The sequence below is a fragment of the Chaetodon trifascialis genome, chromosome 21, assembly GCF_039877785.1.
Source record: "Chaetodon trifascialis isolate fChaTrf1 chromosome 21, fChaTrf1.hap1, whole genome shotgun sequence".
NCBI classification, from domain to species: Eukaryota; Metazoa; Chordata; class Actinopteri; order Chaetodontiformes; family Chaetodontidae; genus Chaetodon; species Chaetodon trifascialis.
The window spans coordinates 11,592,590-11,606,286 of NC_092076.1; the positions used below are offsets into that span (position 1 = coordinate 11,592,590).

The 13,697-nt window shown below is 41.4% G+C and overlaps 2 protein-coding genes across 2 annotated transcripts; one reads left to right on the forward strand and one right to left on the reverse strand.

The window, feature by feature from the left end:
• Positions 1-1,240: 1,240 nt before the first annotated feature.
• LOC139349305 (potassium voltage-gated channel subfamily A member 7-like) lies at positions 1,241-5,575 on the forward strand. Its single transcript, XM_070989946.1, has 2 exons — positions 1,241-2,674; positions 4,670-5,575. Exons 1-2 carry the CDS (start codon positions 1,988-1,990, stop codon positions 5,573-5,575), a joined length of 1,593 nt encoding a protein of 530 aa, XP_070846047.1. The 5' UTR covers positions 1,241-1,987.
• A 3,795-nt stretch (positions 5,576-9,370) lies between these two features.
• fgf21 (fibroblast growth factor 21) lies at positions 9,371-11,052 on the reverse strand. Its single transcript, XM_070990793.1, has 4 exons — positions 10,400-11,052; positions 10,188-10,265; positions 9,925-10,028; positions 9,371-9,839 (listed from the first exon to the last, which is right to left on the reverse strand). The coding sequence occupies exons 1-4, from the start codon at positions 10,545-10,547 to the stop codon at positions 9,549-9,551; spliced, it is 621 nt and encodes a 206-aa protein (XP_070846894.1). The 5' UTR covers positions 10,548-11,052; the 3' UTR covers positions 9,371-9,548.
• Positions 11,053-13,697: the final 2,645 nt, after the last annotated feature.

Sequence of the window (13,697 nt, forward strand, 5' to 3'; positions counted from 1 at the left end):
TCGGAAATTATACTCAATGCAAACAACAAGACAAACATCTCACCAGAAAGTTGGGGTGTCTTCTAAGAAAGGAAAAAGTACCTTCAGCATCACTGACTTCTTCACTCCTTCTTCATCCTCTCATGTTGGACTAAGGACAGCCTGGATGCTACAGTGACTCGCTATCACCCCATGAGGTACAAAGTGGTATCACAAGAGCTGCCAGGGCTAGCTGGTTACCATGCTAATTTCATTTCATATACCATATGCAACGCAATGCATAGCCGTCTTTGACATAATGTCAAAACTAATTTTTCTTCACACTCTTCTACTTTATGTTATGAATGTTAACTAAAATTCTTACATAAAGTTCCTTGAAAGCAGTGTTGGCTACTTTTGGGCAGTGAAGGAAGGTGTGCTAGCCTACTACAGATATAAATGCTTACAGCTATGAGCCTCTGTTGCTCTCTCCCTTGATGTTACATCAACAAACATCCTTGGAACCTTATGTTAAGGACACACTGATTAAAATAAAGAAAACCATTGAATGAGAAGGTTAATCCAAGCTTCTTGCTGACACTGCATGTGAAATGTATGAGAATACAACAAAATAAAGGAGAATCTATACAAGAGCAATTAAACTCACATTACAGGCAAATTCATATGCAGTACCTACAACTGGCATTGTACTTCAGCTGTAATATATCATCTCAAGCAAAGTGACATAGTGGTGAGATTAGTGGCAGCAAAGTATAGAAAGAGTAATATGATACTGCCAGCTATAAAAGTGTGCACCAGAGTATTTTATAGTATGATTACGCAATAACTGTTAACTGGAAACACATGCTTGTATTGTGTTCATGCAATGTCATGTTATCATGGTTTTGATTTAGATAACATTAATTATAGTTTTGGGAAATTTAAAAAAAAATGCAATCAAAAGGATTTCTGAAAAATATTATTAACCAACATACCCTAAACCATGCCAGTATAAATCCCGACCACAATGCAAAACAATGACAACTGGTCCATACAAAGCATAGCCATTTGTCAAAATTAACAATCAAAGTAATCTAAGTTTAAATATTTTCTGATTATCTTGAAAAGACTAAGCTATATGTTTATGTTTTCTTCTGTGACTGTTGCTACAGTTCCATTGTTTCCTATTCTTAGATAAGACACTTTTAAATAAAAAAAGCCCCAAATGCATTGAGTGAGGACCTCTGTCAGTCAGGGTACCATGCTTGTTAGAGAGGGTAACAACATGCACTGCCAGGCAGAGGTGACATTTGATAGGGAGGTTGAAGGTTGCCTTGCCCCATAGCTGAAATGGAGGGAAAGGACAGGGAGGGGTTGGAGAGGTCTAGAGATTGAATTTCAACGGGACAGCATTCCCAAAAAATTTCAAGACAGACAACGTGAGGCAGGAAGGGACAGGGCAAGATCCTGGATGTTCCCTCAGCAAACAACTGGAAGCACAGTTTGTGCACGAGCTGCTCAGAGAGATTAGCTGGACTGCCAGTGGACTGAAGGTAGAGCAAACAAGCCAAACAGGGACTTTGTAGTCAGACAGACATGATGACAGAGAGAAAGACGGACAACCTGATGAGCCACATGAGACGAACAATGTGATTTTTCGTCCTGGTATTAGCCTCTGTCTGCACTTAGTGAGTAAATGCTTTCATCTCACTAACTGGGGACTAACATTGCCTGTTGTTTGTATATTTTTCTAATCCACAGTTCACCTTTTAAATAGAATTATTAAGCAAGATTTCAAAGAAATTTTAGCAACTTTGTGGGTGAATGTGTAATGAAAATATTCACCACACAAACAGACACTTGTACAGTATCTCCCCTTCAGCCATTTGCTTCTAACACCACATGTAATGCTTCTCAACTGATAATCCACTGATGGAAATATCACTCTGGTTTCAGACACGGTTTGCTTTTAAGTCCAGTTGTTCTACAAATTCTCAGGAGAGTGGTGTGTTGCTCTCCCTGGCCTGGCATGGACAGCATTGACCCACATGAAGACAAGAGGGGTGGCAGAAGGAAAGACAGTGATGGAGAGAAAGATAAACAGCTGAAGAACCAGCTCAACAGTGAGGAGAAAGGAGAGAAGGAGGTCAAAGGGAATGAGAAAGAGAAGAAGAAAGAGAGCCGGCGTTCCGGGTCTCTGTGGAGGAATGGATGTTCGCTGAGTGAAAGACTGGCCATCAACGTCTCAGGGATGCGCTATGAAACTCAGCTTCGCACCTTAGCCCAATTCCCTGACTCCTTGCTTGGTGACCCTAGGCGGAGATCGCGGTATTTTGACCCACTTCGAAATGAACTCTTCCTGGACCGCAATCGGGCCTGCTTTGATGCCATTCTGTACTTTTACCAGTCAGGTGGAAGGCTTCGGAGGCCTGCCAACATACCCCTGGACATCTTCATGGATGAACTGTTGTTCTATGAGCTTGGGGAGGAGATCATGAACCGCTTTAAGGATGACGAAGGTTTTCCAAAAGAGGAGGCGAGCCCGTTGCCATCCAATGAGATCCAGAAAAGACTGTGGATGCTGTTTGAGCACCCTGAGTCCTCATCGGGCGCTCGTATCATAGCCATCATCAGTGTGATGGTCATTGTGGTGTCAATCCTCATCTTCTGCCTGGAGACGCTGCCTGACTTCAGAAATGAGAAAGAGACACGGGAGGTAGGAAATAATAATAACATTTCGCAATAATGCCAGCAGTGTTGGGAATGGGAATGTCGACAGAGGAAAGTGAAGATTAAATTAAGAAAAGGTTTCAAATTGGTGTTGGGTATCGGTAAGTCAAAGGTAAGGCTTTGATATGAGAGAATATAAGACTAGTAGTCATTTGGAAAAGTAACCTTTCTAATCAATCATTTTTATGTTTTTATATCATGGTTTTATGTTCAGCATCACACCAATCAAACAGCATGGGTATGAGTTCTTGAATGGGATGTGTGTGACTGCCTGGGGTCAAACGGAAACGTGATATGACAAGAAGCAGGTGTTTAGGTAAACACACACTTGGTGACTACTACAGTCTGAGGAAAAATACTGACATGCGGACAGCAATTTGCCAAAATGTCTGGAGGGAGACCAGAGAGAGAGGGAGAGAGAGACTCCAGGAAGCTCATGGTGTGATTATTTTAGTCGGCTGTTAAATTTGATACACTTGGATTCAGGAAGTGCTAAAGGGTACAGAGTAACGGGTCTGGCTTGGGGTACAAATAAAAGGAGAGAAGGGTAGACAGGGTATGGAGGAGACAGTTAGGTGTGTTGAAAAAAGGTCACACAAGTGACCGAACACATAGGCAGAGGTGAGCCAAAGCCTTCCGGTGGCTTAGTACCGGAGACTAAAAGGTCTCACAGGATGAGCAGCGTACGTTGGGTCATGTTAACACATTCCTGCAGGACTGCTGTGCTAGGCCAAGCTGCCTTTGCACAAGGGATGTGCCAGGAAACTACTGTAACTCACTCTGGTCCAAGTCTGCGGCAGACCCACTGAACTGCATTGGCAATGTTACATTGCAGCAGAGGCCAGGGAGATGGGATAGCTATGAAGGTGCAGATGGATGAGGAACGGTGCAGCAAGACGCTCTCATGTTTCCTTTTCAGAGATCTCACATGGTTATATTTAGGCTTAGGAGAGCCCTTGGAGCAGATCAACACATAGATGTCCACCTATAGTAATAAACACTAGCACTGACTGGCTACTGGAAAGTCATAAGAAATACTAAGTTTTTTTAAATTACCCTGAAGCTTGATATGGTACACACAAGCCATCACAGCATACTAAACTGATCCCTTTATATCCGTGTCATCCGTTTTCACACTTTCAACTTGACGTCGAGTATAAGATGCTTCAAACAGCCAGTATCCAAGGCTTGGATGTAATGCTAACTGACAGGAACGACGGAAAGACAGGTGGCCTGAAAAAGAGACAGGTGCAGCTATGATTGAAATGTCAAGCCGCAGATGTCCAACGCTTTTATGATGTTGTCAAAAGTGAGAACTAGTGAGATGGCCGACAGCATACTGAAGTTCTCTGTAGTTTATTAGAATACCATGAAAACAGCAGCTCAGTAGCAGTTTGTAAAATTATGTAAGTAGTAGTAGCCCGGGAGGAACAGTTTGACATTTGGGGAAATAAGTTTATTCTCTCCTTGCCTAGGCTTAGATGAGAAGAAAGAGGCCACTCGCATGACTGTATGGTGAAAATGTAGCTGGAGCAGCCTAGCTTAGCATAAAGACTGGTAAGAAGGGAAAACAGTTAGCTTGTATCTCCTCCAAAAGCACTAACACATTGTGTATTTTTTTTATATTTGTACAAAAACTGGAATATAAAAATGTTAATTTGCCTTTTTATGGAGGGTTTATGAGAGGTGGATTTTGTTACTTTTGGACAGCGGCAGGCTAGCTGTTTCCCCCTGGTGTGTGCTACGCTAAGCTAGCTGACTGCTGGTCTTAACTGAATATTTATCGTACAGACTCAAAAGTGATGCATCTTCTAATGTAAATTGTGGCAGAACTTGTTGAACTATTGCCTTAATTTGTCACATTACTGATTGTTTGAAGATCAATGTGCAGAATTACAGTTTTAATTGTGTATTTTCATTTATGTTGAGGTGATTGTTAAGCTATGTCTTATACATTCCCTGTCTGTCTCCTTTCTTTCAGGAATATTTTTACAAGTATCACTCCCAGGCAAAGAACATATCTGAGAACATGCCTCCTCCCCACAGTGTTTTCCATGACCCTTTCTTCCTGGTGGAGACCATATGTATATGCTGGTTCTCCTTCGAGCTCTTCATGCGCTTCACTTGCTCACCCAGCAAGATGCGTTTCTTCAAGGATGTCATGAACATAATCGATTTCAGTGCCATCCTGCCCTATTTTGTCACTCTGGGAACAGAGCTGGCCAAGGACAATGATGCCTCTCCAGCCACATCCTTGGCCATAATTAGAGTCATCAGGTTGGTGAGGGTGTTCAGGATCTTCAAGTTGTCTCGTCACTCTAAGGGCCTTCAGATCCTTGGTCAGACACTGAGGGCCAGCATGCGGGAACTGGGCCTGCTTATCTTCTTCCTGTTCATTGGCGTCATCCTCTTCTCCAGCGCCATATACTTTGCTGAGGCTGACCACACCAACACAGCTTTCATCAGTATACCACATGCCTTCTGGTGGGCAGTTGTCACCATGACCACAGTGGGCTATGGTGACATGTACCCAGAGACAGTGTGGGGAAAGCTGGTGGGCTCAATGTGCGCCATCGCTGGTGTGCTGACCATCTCGCTGCCAGTGCCCGTCATAGTGTCCAACTTTAGCTACTTTTACCATCGAGAGACTGAATGTGAGGATCGAACCGAGTACACCCATGTCCAGACCAGTCTGTGGCACGACGAGGAGCCAGAAGGAGAGGAAATAGACGAAGAGGATAGAGATCCAGAGGGAGATTATTATGCCATTGAAGGTATCTGCAATCCTTTGAATGGGACCTTGCTGGGTGGACTGTGTACAGGGCAGAGCACAGAGTTCAGAGGAGGAAATACGTATCTGAGGGAACCACTGGTTACACAAGTGTAGGGAGGGTGAGTGTTGTTTTGTTTTGCCATTTGACAAAAACACGATGAAGTAAATGAAGTAGAATGAAAAATATGAGTCCTGCAGAAAAATACTGACCAAGAGAAAATGGCAAACCATGAAGTAAAATCATAAATGTAGGACTAATATGGCTACTAAATGCTTTTTATTGCCTTTACTTGTTCATTTCTAGATATTTATTGCCGCACTCGCCAGCCAAACGTTGCTGAAAGGCAACTTTTGTACAATAAAGCTTAAAAAAGACAGAGTTTTACATTCTCAGGGTCATGATATAGATATAGTATGAGCTGTCATTAAGTAATGCTATCAGCTTGTATTAGAGATGAAAATGGCTTTCTGAATGTCTGCTCTGTGCCTTGAAACTCTGACGTCTTAGCTCTGTCACTTTGTGGCTTAATGTGTGAAGTGGAAGCAGATAGATTATTGGCAATATAGGTGTCATGTCTCATCAAAAGCCGACCTCCCTCGTAAACCAACCCCACATTCTCAACATTCTTCTGTAAGTAATGTACAAAGTTCACATTTGTGTAGTTTTGGCTTATGTGACCTGAAGTCGCTGACATGACCTTTATCATGCTGTAAGACAACACTGTAGCATTGCTTAATGACACAGTGTTGCCCATTGGTGTTAAAGAGGAAAGTTTTGATTGCTATGGCAAAACGTCTGTATTTAGCATCTTACTTATGTACTCAGTGTTTTTAATAAAGACTATATTTTATTAATTTTCTTAAAAGAAGCAGTGTTACTGATAGTTGCCTGTGGTATTCGGTAATTATTTAGAGAAACAATTTAAACTTGAATGGTGCCACCGAAAAAAATCATATTTGCCCGTGATATATGGCCTAGCAGTGTTATTTTAGGTTATGAGACATAGCAAACTAGAGAAACACAGTGATACTCAATCCTTCACAGCTTAGGCGACTGCATCTCCAAGCACAACATGTAGTCACGGAAGGCTGCCAGGTTGACTATGTGTTTCACTTTAGTGTGGCCGTGACCGACCTTTTCCAAAGCTACTAAGCTGTTATAAGCAGTAGCTTCCAATAATGTTGCTCTCGATTTCACTGGAACTGAAATCAAGTGTTCTGGTTTCACTGGAACATCCAAGACTTTCCACGACATCACCGTGATGACCCATGGAAGGTATGTGAAATGTACAATTGCAAGTGGTACATTACTGGTTGAGGCAGTTAGTTTAACAGACAATAAAAAGACATATATATTTATATGAGTCGGATTTTCAACATTGCAACAACACTGATGAATATACAATGAAGACAATTCATTCATTAAATACAGTATGCAGTATGTATACTGTATAACACCTGAGAAACTTTAGGTTTGTACAACCCAAACACACAGGACTCAAATGCAGGGCCGTGCAGAGACCTTTGGAGGGGCAGGTGCTCAAAGCTAAAAGGGGGCACATGGAGCACGAATTTGAAACACCATACAGAAACATACCTTGCAATATAACCGGATGAATGGTAGCAACCCATATTCATAAAGAATGTAACATGGAATCACAACATGCCATATCATTGTCCACACCTCATATATTTGTTAGAGGCCAGTGCAAAGCAAAATTAGTCTTTGTCTTACCTGATGGGGTACATTAAACAGCTTCTGTTGAGGGGGTTGGTGAGGAGGCTGCTGCTGCTGTTGATATGACATTTCATACCTTTTCAAAAATTGTACTGTATAGCCACGAATTTAATCCATTGATCTGCCCTTTATTATTCCTAGTGCTAAATCAATAAAGTAAAAAATAATTAAATGATATAGAAATCATGCATTTAAATATTTTTGTGCTTTTATTCAGTTTGACTATCGACTTTGCACAAGACAGCAAGGTTCTAAAAGTTATATAATTTGTATGCATATTATATTTAATTTGTGTGTAAATATTATAAACAAACAAGTACTGATATGTTTAAATGAGAGTTTGAGAAAAACAAAATTCAAATTCTTCTATTATTGTTGTATTTATACTGTAATAGTCCAAAATTATGTGAATATGCATATTGTATAGTTTTAGTGAAATAACATAGTCTATGCCTCATTGCTTCTAGAAACATAGGAAAAAACAGCTTGACAGTAAAATAACACATGATATCTCTCTACTGCACTTTGCCCATGATAAGAGAAACATACAGAAACAAAAAGAGTGTGTGCAGAGTTGGACGACACAGAGGACGTTCATTACTTACTTCAGTCATCTTGCAAGAATACACCGCGCACAAACGAATACCACTGCAAAACCTATTCACCGGACCAGTTGTTTACTCCCTCGGGTCTTCTTCGGTTTCGCGAGACTAGCAGTGGCCGTACGTTTCCAGCAGCTTAGCGATTAGCAGCATGTCAGGGCAGCGAGGCAGAATGAGGGCATGTTGTGGATGAAGAAGAAGAAGAAGAAGAAGAAGAAGAAGAAGAAGAAGAAGAAGAAGAAGAAGAAGAAGAAGAAACTGTACTTTATTGATCATACACATTACATGCACCCTACATGCACACGCCATGCTATTGTGAAATTAATTCTCCGCATTTGACCCATCTTGGTCCATCATTCCTCCACGGCCGACAGCAGCGCCCGGGGACCCATCATTGGTCAGGTGGTGATCGGCTTGCATGTTTTTAGTGGGGGTTATTAAGGAGGAACATGCAAACTCCACACAGAAAGGCCCCTTCTTCCTCGAGCAGCAGGCACCAAAGGCATGGTGGAGGACACGCCACCAGCACCCACAGTGGGATTCGAACCGGGAACCTTCTGGCTGTGAGGCGACAGTGTTACCACTTGTTCCACCGTGACCAACCAAGTTAGATCTAAATTATTATTATCTTGTTTTATTTATTATTATTATGGGCCACACAGACGGATTTACACACACACACACACACACACACACACACACACACACACACACACACACACACACACACACACACACACACACACTTACCAAAAAAAAAAAAAAATCACTCTGACAAAAGGGCACTTTGGGCATCAAGGGGCAAAGGGGCAGCACCCTTTGGCCCCCCCTGCATCCAGCAGCTTAGCGATTAGCAGCAGGTCTGGGCACGTCAGGGCAGCGATGGCAGAGTGAGGGCACGTTGTTGATCATGTGACCAACCAAGGTAGATCTAAATTATTATTTTGTTATATTTCTTATTATTTTGGGCCACACAGACAGACTTACACACGTGCACACACACACACACACACACACACACACACACACACACACACACACACACACACACACACACACACACACACACACACACACACACACACCGCCACCACTTTGTTTATGGCTCTCATTAGAGCCCATAAACAAAGAGGTTTAAGGAACCTTCTTTCCATCATTACTAATTTGTCCACTAGAGAGCACTCCTGCTCTCACAAAGATGAGCCCACTTCCTCCCTCCCTCTCTCCACCATGAAAGCTCTGGCACTGAGCAGCATACCTGTGCAATGGCTTCATTATAAATAGATACACATATATAGATCCTTCCTGTTTAAAACAGAAGTGAAAAGACAAACAATAGTGAAATTTAAATAATGTTTATTTTGATTCTCTCTGCACTGACAAACACACCCGAGTAGCACAAACATAAGCTTGTTGGACTTTCCAGACACATCCAGTTTAGAGAAACTCCAAAAGATGGTGCAACACAGGCCTTTTTTATTCAGACACAAATACACTCTCAAACAGCTGACCATAAAATCCCAGAAACCGAAGTCAAAACGATTCAGTTTTTAAATAACCATAAGAAATACACCGATACACAATAAATAAATAAATTACATTAACTGCATAGAAAACATGTTGAGAACCAATATGACGGAGCTACTCATCTCATAACAAAAATCAAGTCTGCAGGCTTTACCTGGTCAATAAAAAAATACATTTATAGAAGGTCCACATACAGTTGAATATCTGTTCAACTCATTTTTTACTTGTCCACTGAGAACTGAGGACTTACCATCGCATTTAGACCCATTCCAAGAAGATCATCAGAGTCCAGGTTGAAAGATCTCTGAGTGTTTTGTGGCTGTTCAGACACACTCTCTCCTGCCAAAGTATTCCTGAGTGGTAGGAATCGAGTGAAGGGGACTGAGTGTCGGTCTGGGGAATGTTTTGATGCCAGAGACACAGGAGATCCATGGTGTGAGGAGAGGAAACGGGTGTATCCGTCTGCCAGCAGCAGCTCTCTGAAGGTGCAGTCAGCCTCTGTGTAGAGCCTCTGAAAGGGACAACACATGTAAACTGTCAGTGAAGGACAGGGAGGACAGAGATTTTACATTAAAGTTTTCTTTGCTCACTCGTACCTGCCCCATCAAATGGCCTCCACTGTCCAAACAGAGAAACAGAGACGATGACTGTCCCTTGATGACCACATGGCCTGGTTTAACTGATTTCATCTCCAGCACACCTGGAAACACACAAACATTAAAACATGTGTCTTCTTCATATGTCTTACGCTGTTTTTTGTATTTTCTGGACCTCAAATGATCCAGTAGATTGTGTGGATGACATTGAAAGGAAAATAGTTTAAATTAGGCCTCACATATGCTGTCTACCAAATACTCACTGTAAGGGGTCTGAGCATCACTTCCTGACACTGTCCCATCCTGGCTCATCTGCAGATACATCCCTCTCCTGTGATTATCTGCAAAAAAGAGAAAGAGAGAGGAAAGAAATAAGGATAATGAGGAATTTAAGAGCAGCAGTATCTCATAAATATTCCCATATTTGCATTACACCTGTTGATAAATGTATTAAAATGAAAAGTATTATAAATACCTGTGTAGAGGTGCACCTCTCTGACTTGACTATTAAAGGATAGAAGTGGGTTGGAGTCAGTGAGATAAAACGACAGAGAGAAAGGCAGCTGGATGATTAAGAGAAAACAAGACAGGTAAGAGAACGAGGTGTGTGGAAACAAGAACATCTGGAAAAAATAAAGATTAGCCTCGAAAGAAGATAAATAAGGAATAAATAAAAATAAATAGCTCAATAATATACTGAAATAAATAGTTGATATATGGCTCTGTACAAGCCAGTTCTTTTCAATCAAAATTCTAAACAGGAGCAAGTTTTCTGCCCTTATAAAGGAGTTAGGAGAAGGAGGTCCTTCTTCATGGGAGTAATGTATGAGTCAGACAAATTAAACTGTGATTTAATGCTGGGAGGAAGACCTGTGTTCAAACACTATGTATGGGCTTCTTCCGTCCAGTTTACTGTAAGAGTCTCTCATGAAGTCCCATGAGCTCAGGTGGGATAAGATTCATCCAAACCAACCAGCACATGAAAAATATGGTCTGTTACTCCTTTGGCAAGTTATCTGACATTACTCAGATACATCTGATTACTAATCTCTGTCCACTTTATGAAGATTGATTTTCCGGCTTAATTACACATGAGCACCAGCCAGAAACAATAAACGTATGAAGAATTCTTTTTAAATTAAAGACATTTTTTGTTTGATTTGAACCAAAAATGCTAATATCCCTAATCTAATCCAATGACCCTTTAAATTTTATTTGAAACATTTTACTTTAGTATAATTTGTGACACTGACAAATACCTTTATATGCTTTGTCACGTGTGGAACAATGAACAGCTTATAGTTACTCAGGGTGATTTTCCATTCAGGATTCCACTCCAAAAATATGCACATTTCACAACTGCCAGAGGAAGTAATACAAACATATCGCTCTGCGTCATCTGCTGAAGAAACAAAGTTGGGTCTCACGGTGTTTATCTTATTTTAATGCGTGTGTGTCTGTGTGTTTGTGAGGGAGAATGAGGGAAACTGATTTACAAGCGGGGGACAAGTGTTTATGTGACTGCAGCTGTGAGAGGCTGCACGTCATGCCCACAAAGTCACGTGTTAAGAAACAGCCATCAACAAATGTTCAAAGTTTTGTTTCAGCGTGATGCCACTTCAGGCGTCCATTCATCCGCACTGATGCAATTTCTCACTCAGATTTCACTGACATCTACATGAAGATGTCTTAAACTCCTCTTGTTGAGATCGAACAAGTTATTCATGACTCACTTCAGTGAAAACATTGTGGCGCCATTGTTATGTATGGATCATCTGTCGAATTAAACAGAAACTCTGTGTTGATAATATCTATTACTAAGTGCTTTGTTTGTTTGTTTATTCATTTTGTCATTTAGCTCGCAAAACAGATCAATTCCACATGATGAACAAAAATAGGAGCCAGTTTTAAAGATTGAGCTCAGCCAAGAGATGGCGCTAGAGACACTCACTATTGAAGTCTGGGCACAGATTACTTTCATTTTTGTATTCCTTAGATCAACATATGATGTTGGAGACCGTTGCCTGATATTTTTTGTTTATCCAGGTTTTTCCTTTAATGTATCACCTGTCTGTACGCACTGAGCATGCCTCCCAGAGAAAGACTCATTTTGATGCTAAAGGGGACCTCCACTGACACATCAGAGTCTGTGTGCAAGTCTGAGGGAGTGCTACTGCATATGCTTAAAAAAAGGTTGTGTGAAGCCTTTTGTGCCTCTACAGGAAGCTGCGTAAAATCTGAGAAATTGCTGCTCCACTGTTGTCTTGGGAACCGTCCAAATGTGGGTCCGGCTCCTGTCCTGTAGGTCCTGGGATTGAGCCCCTGCAGGGACATGACTTAAGACCTCTCTCTGTGACACTCTGCTGGCTGATGTTGGATGGTTTTGAGGCAGAAATCGTCCTCTTCTTGTGTGACATCCTTATCGTCCACATCCATCAGGTCCAGATTAACAGAGCTCAGGTCTGTCTGATGTCCTCAGCAGGGCCATTGAAGCAGTGGGAGACATTTCTTTATAAGACAAAGAGCTTGATGTCAAGCTGCTGCTGGCTGTCTTGATAATTTCATCTGGTTTGAGACCAGGACTCAGGACCATCTTGTCCTGAGGGTGCCGGTGGTGAGTCCATGTTTGTGACACTGGAGACACCACTTGTCTCACTTCATGATGCTCCTCTAGTTGACATGAGGCAGTAAGGGACAAAGTTTTTGGTCTCTGGCATGATGTCCACATTACTAACCATTCCTAACTCCAGAAGGTCAGAGGTCAGGTCTGCCTTTGCTGCATCCTGGATGTCCTTACTGGAGCATACTGAGACAATAGGAGAGGTTGGATTTGTCTCTGTGTCTTCTGACTCTTCTGTCTTTTTGTACTCTGGATAAAAAAAAGTGTCCAACTAGGAGATAGAGCTACTAGTACTACTGTTGCCATCAAGCACCTGTGGAGCAATGTGTAATAAAATGGTTATGGAGTGGAAATCACAACAAACCACATTATTAATGTGGTTTGGATTATTTCCTTTAATGAAAGCAGAAACACCACACTGTAAAACGACTCAAAATTCAACTGAAGCAAAAGTACAGAGGTATTTGCAACAGAGTGTGCTGAAAGTATTGAAACTAAATCGCCCCTGTCTGTGTTATGTTATTATAAAGTTTAAACGTTTTTTTCTCGCTGCACTGACATGTTAGCTGTACTTCAGTGTGGCAGTTGAAACAGCATTCCCCCTTTCTTTCATTCACCTATCACCTGCTTAGAATATGAACACTGTACTATTTATAACCTTTGCCATGTCTGAAAAGCTCTGGGGTTTCCTCTTCCTGTTTTGGCTCTTCTCCAGTCCTGTGGTGATCAATTCACCCTCGGCTGAGTGGAAACAAGCAGTATACGTTGTGCCTAGAACAATATGGCTGAGTCACTTTCTTTGCTGTCATGCATAGATAATAAAGAGCTGCAACTACTGACAAGGAGACCAATATTATGGAATAAATGTAGTCTTAAACTGTGGTTTAATAGAGGTGTTGTATTTTCAGTATGCATGACCTTTCCACCCTAAACAATTAATTCCTACTTCATCAAACAATTAAATAAAAGGTAAAGACATGATTACACCCCCGCACTCAACCTCTTTGCTCCACCTCTCTTGTTATTTTATAGGTCTTATTTATGCCCCTGACAGCAGAGTTTAACTGTAATGTGTTGAAGCTGAAGTAGATAGTTCAAGGATAAACTGAGTATCTACATTTTGATGGTTCACACTCTGATGGATGACTGATCG

Excerpts from the sequence above, each read along its gene's own strand:
- fgf21 (XM_070990793.1), bottom strand. The coding sequence starts at position 10,547 with ATGTTCTTGTTTCCACACACCTCGTTCTCTTACCTGTCTTGTTTTCTC. Across the intron at positions 10,266-10,399 it reads AGAGGTGCACCTCTACACAG|ATAATCACAGGAGAGGGATG; the intron begins GTATTTATAATA and ends TCTTTTTTGCAG. Across the intron at positions 10,029-10,187 it reads TGATGCTCAGACCCCTTACA|GTGTGCTGGAGATGAAATCA; the intron begins GTGAGTATTTGG and ends GTGTGTTTCCAG.
- LOC139349305 (XM_070989946.1), top strand. The coding sequence starts at position 1,988 with ATGGACAGCATTGACCCACATGAAGACAAGAGGGGTGGCAGAAGGAAA. Across the intron at positions 2,675-4,669 it reads ATGAGAAAGAGACACGGGAG|GAATATTTTTACAAGTATCA; the intron begins GTAGGAAATAAT and ends CCTTTCTTTCAG.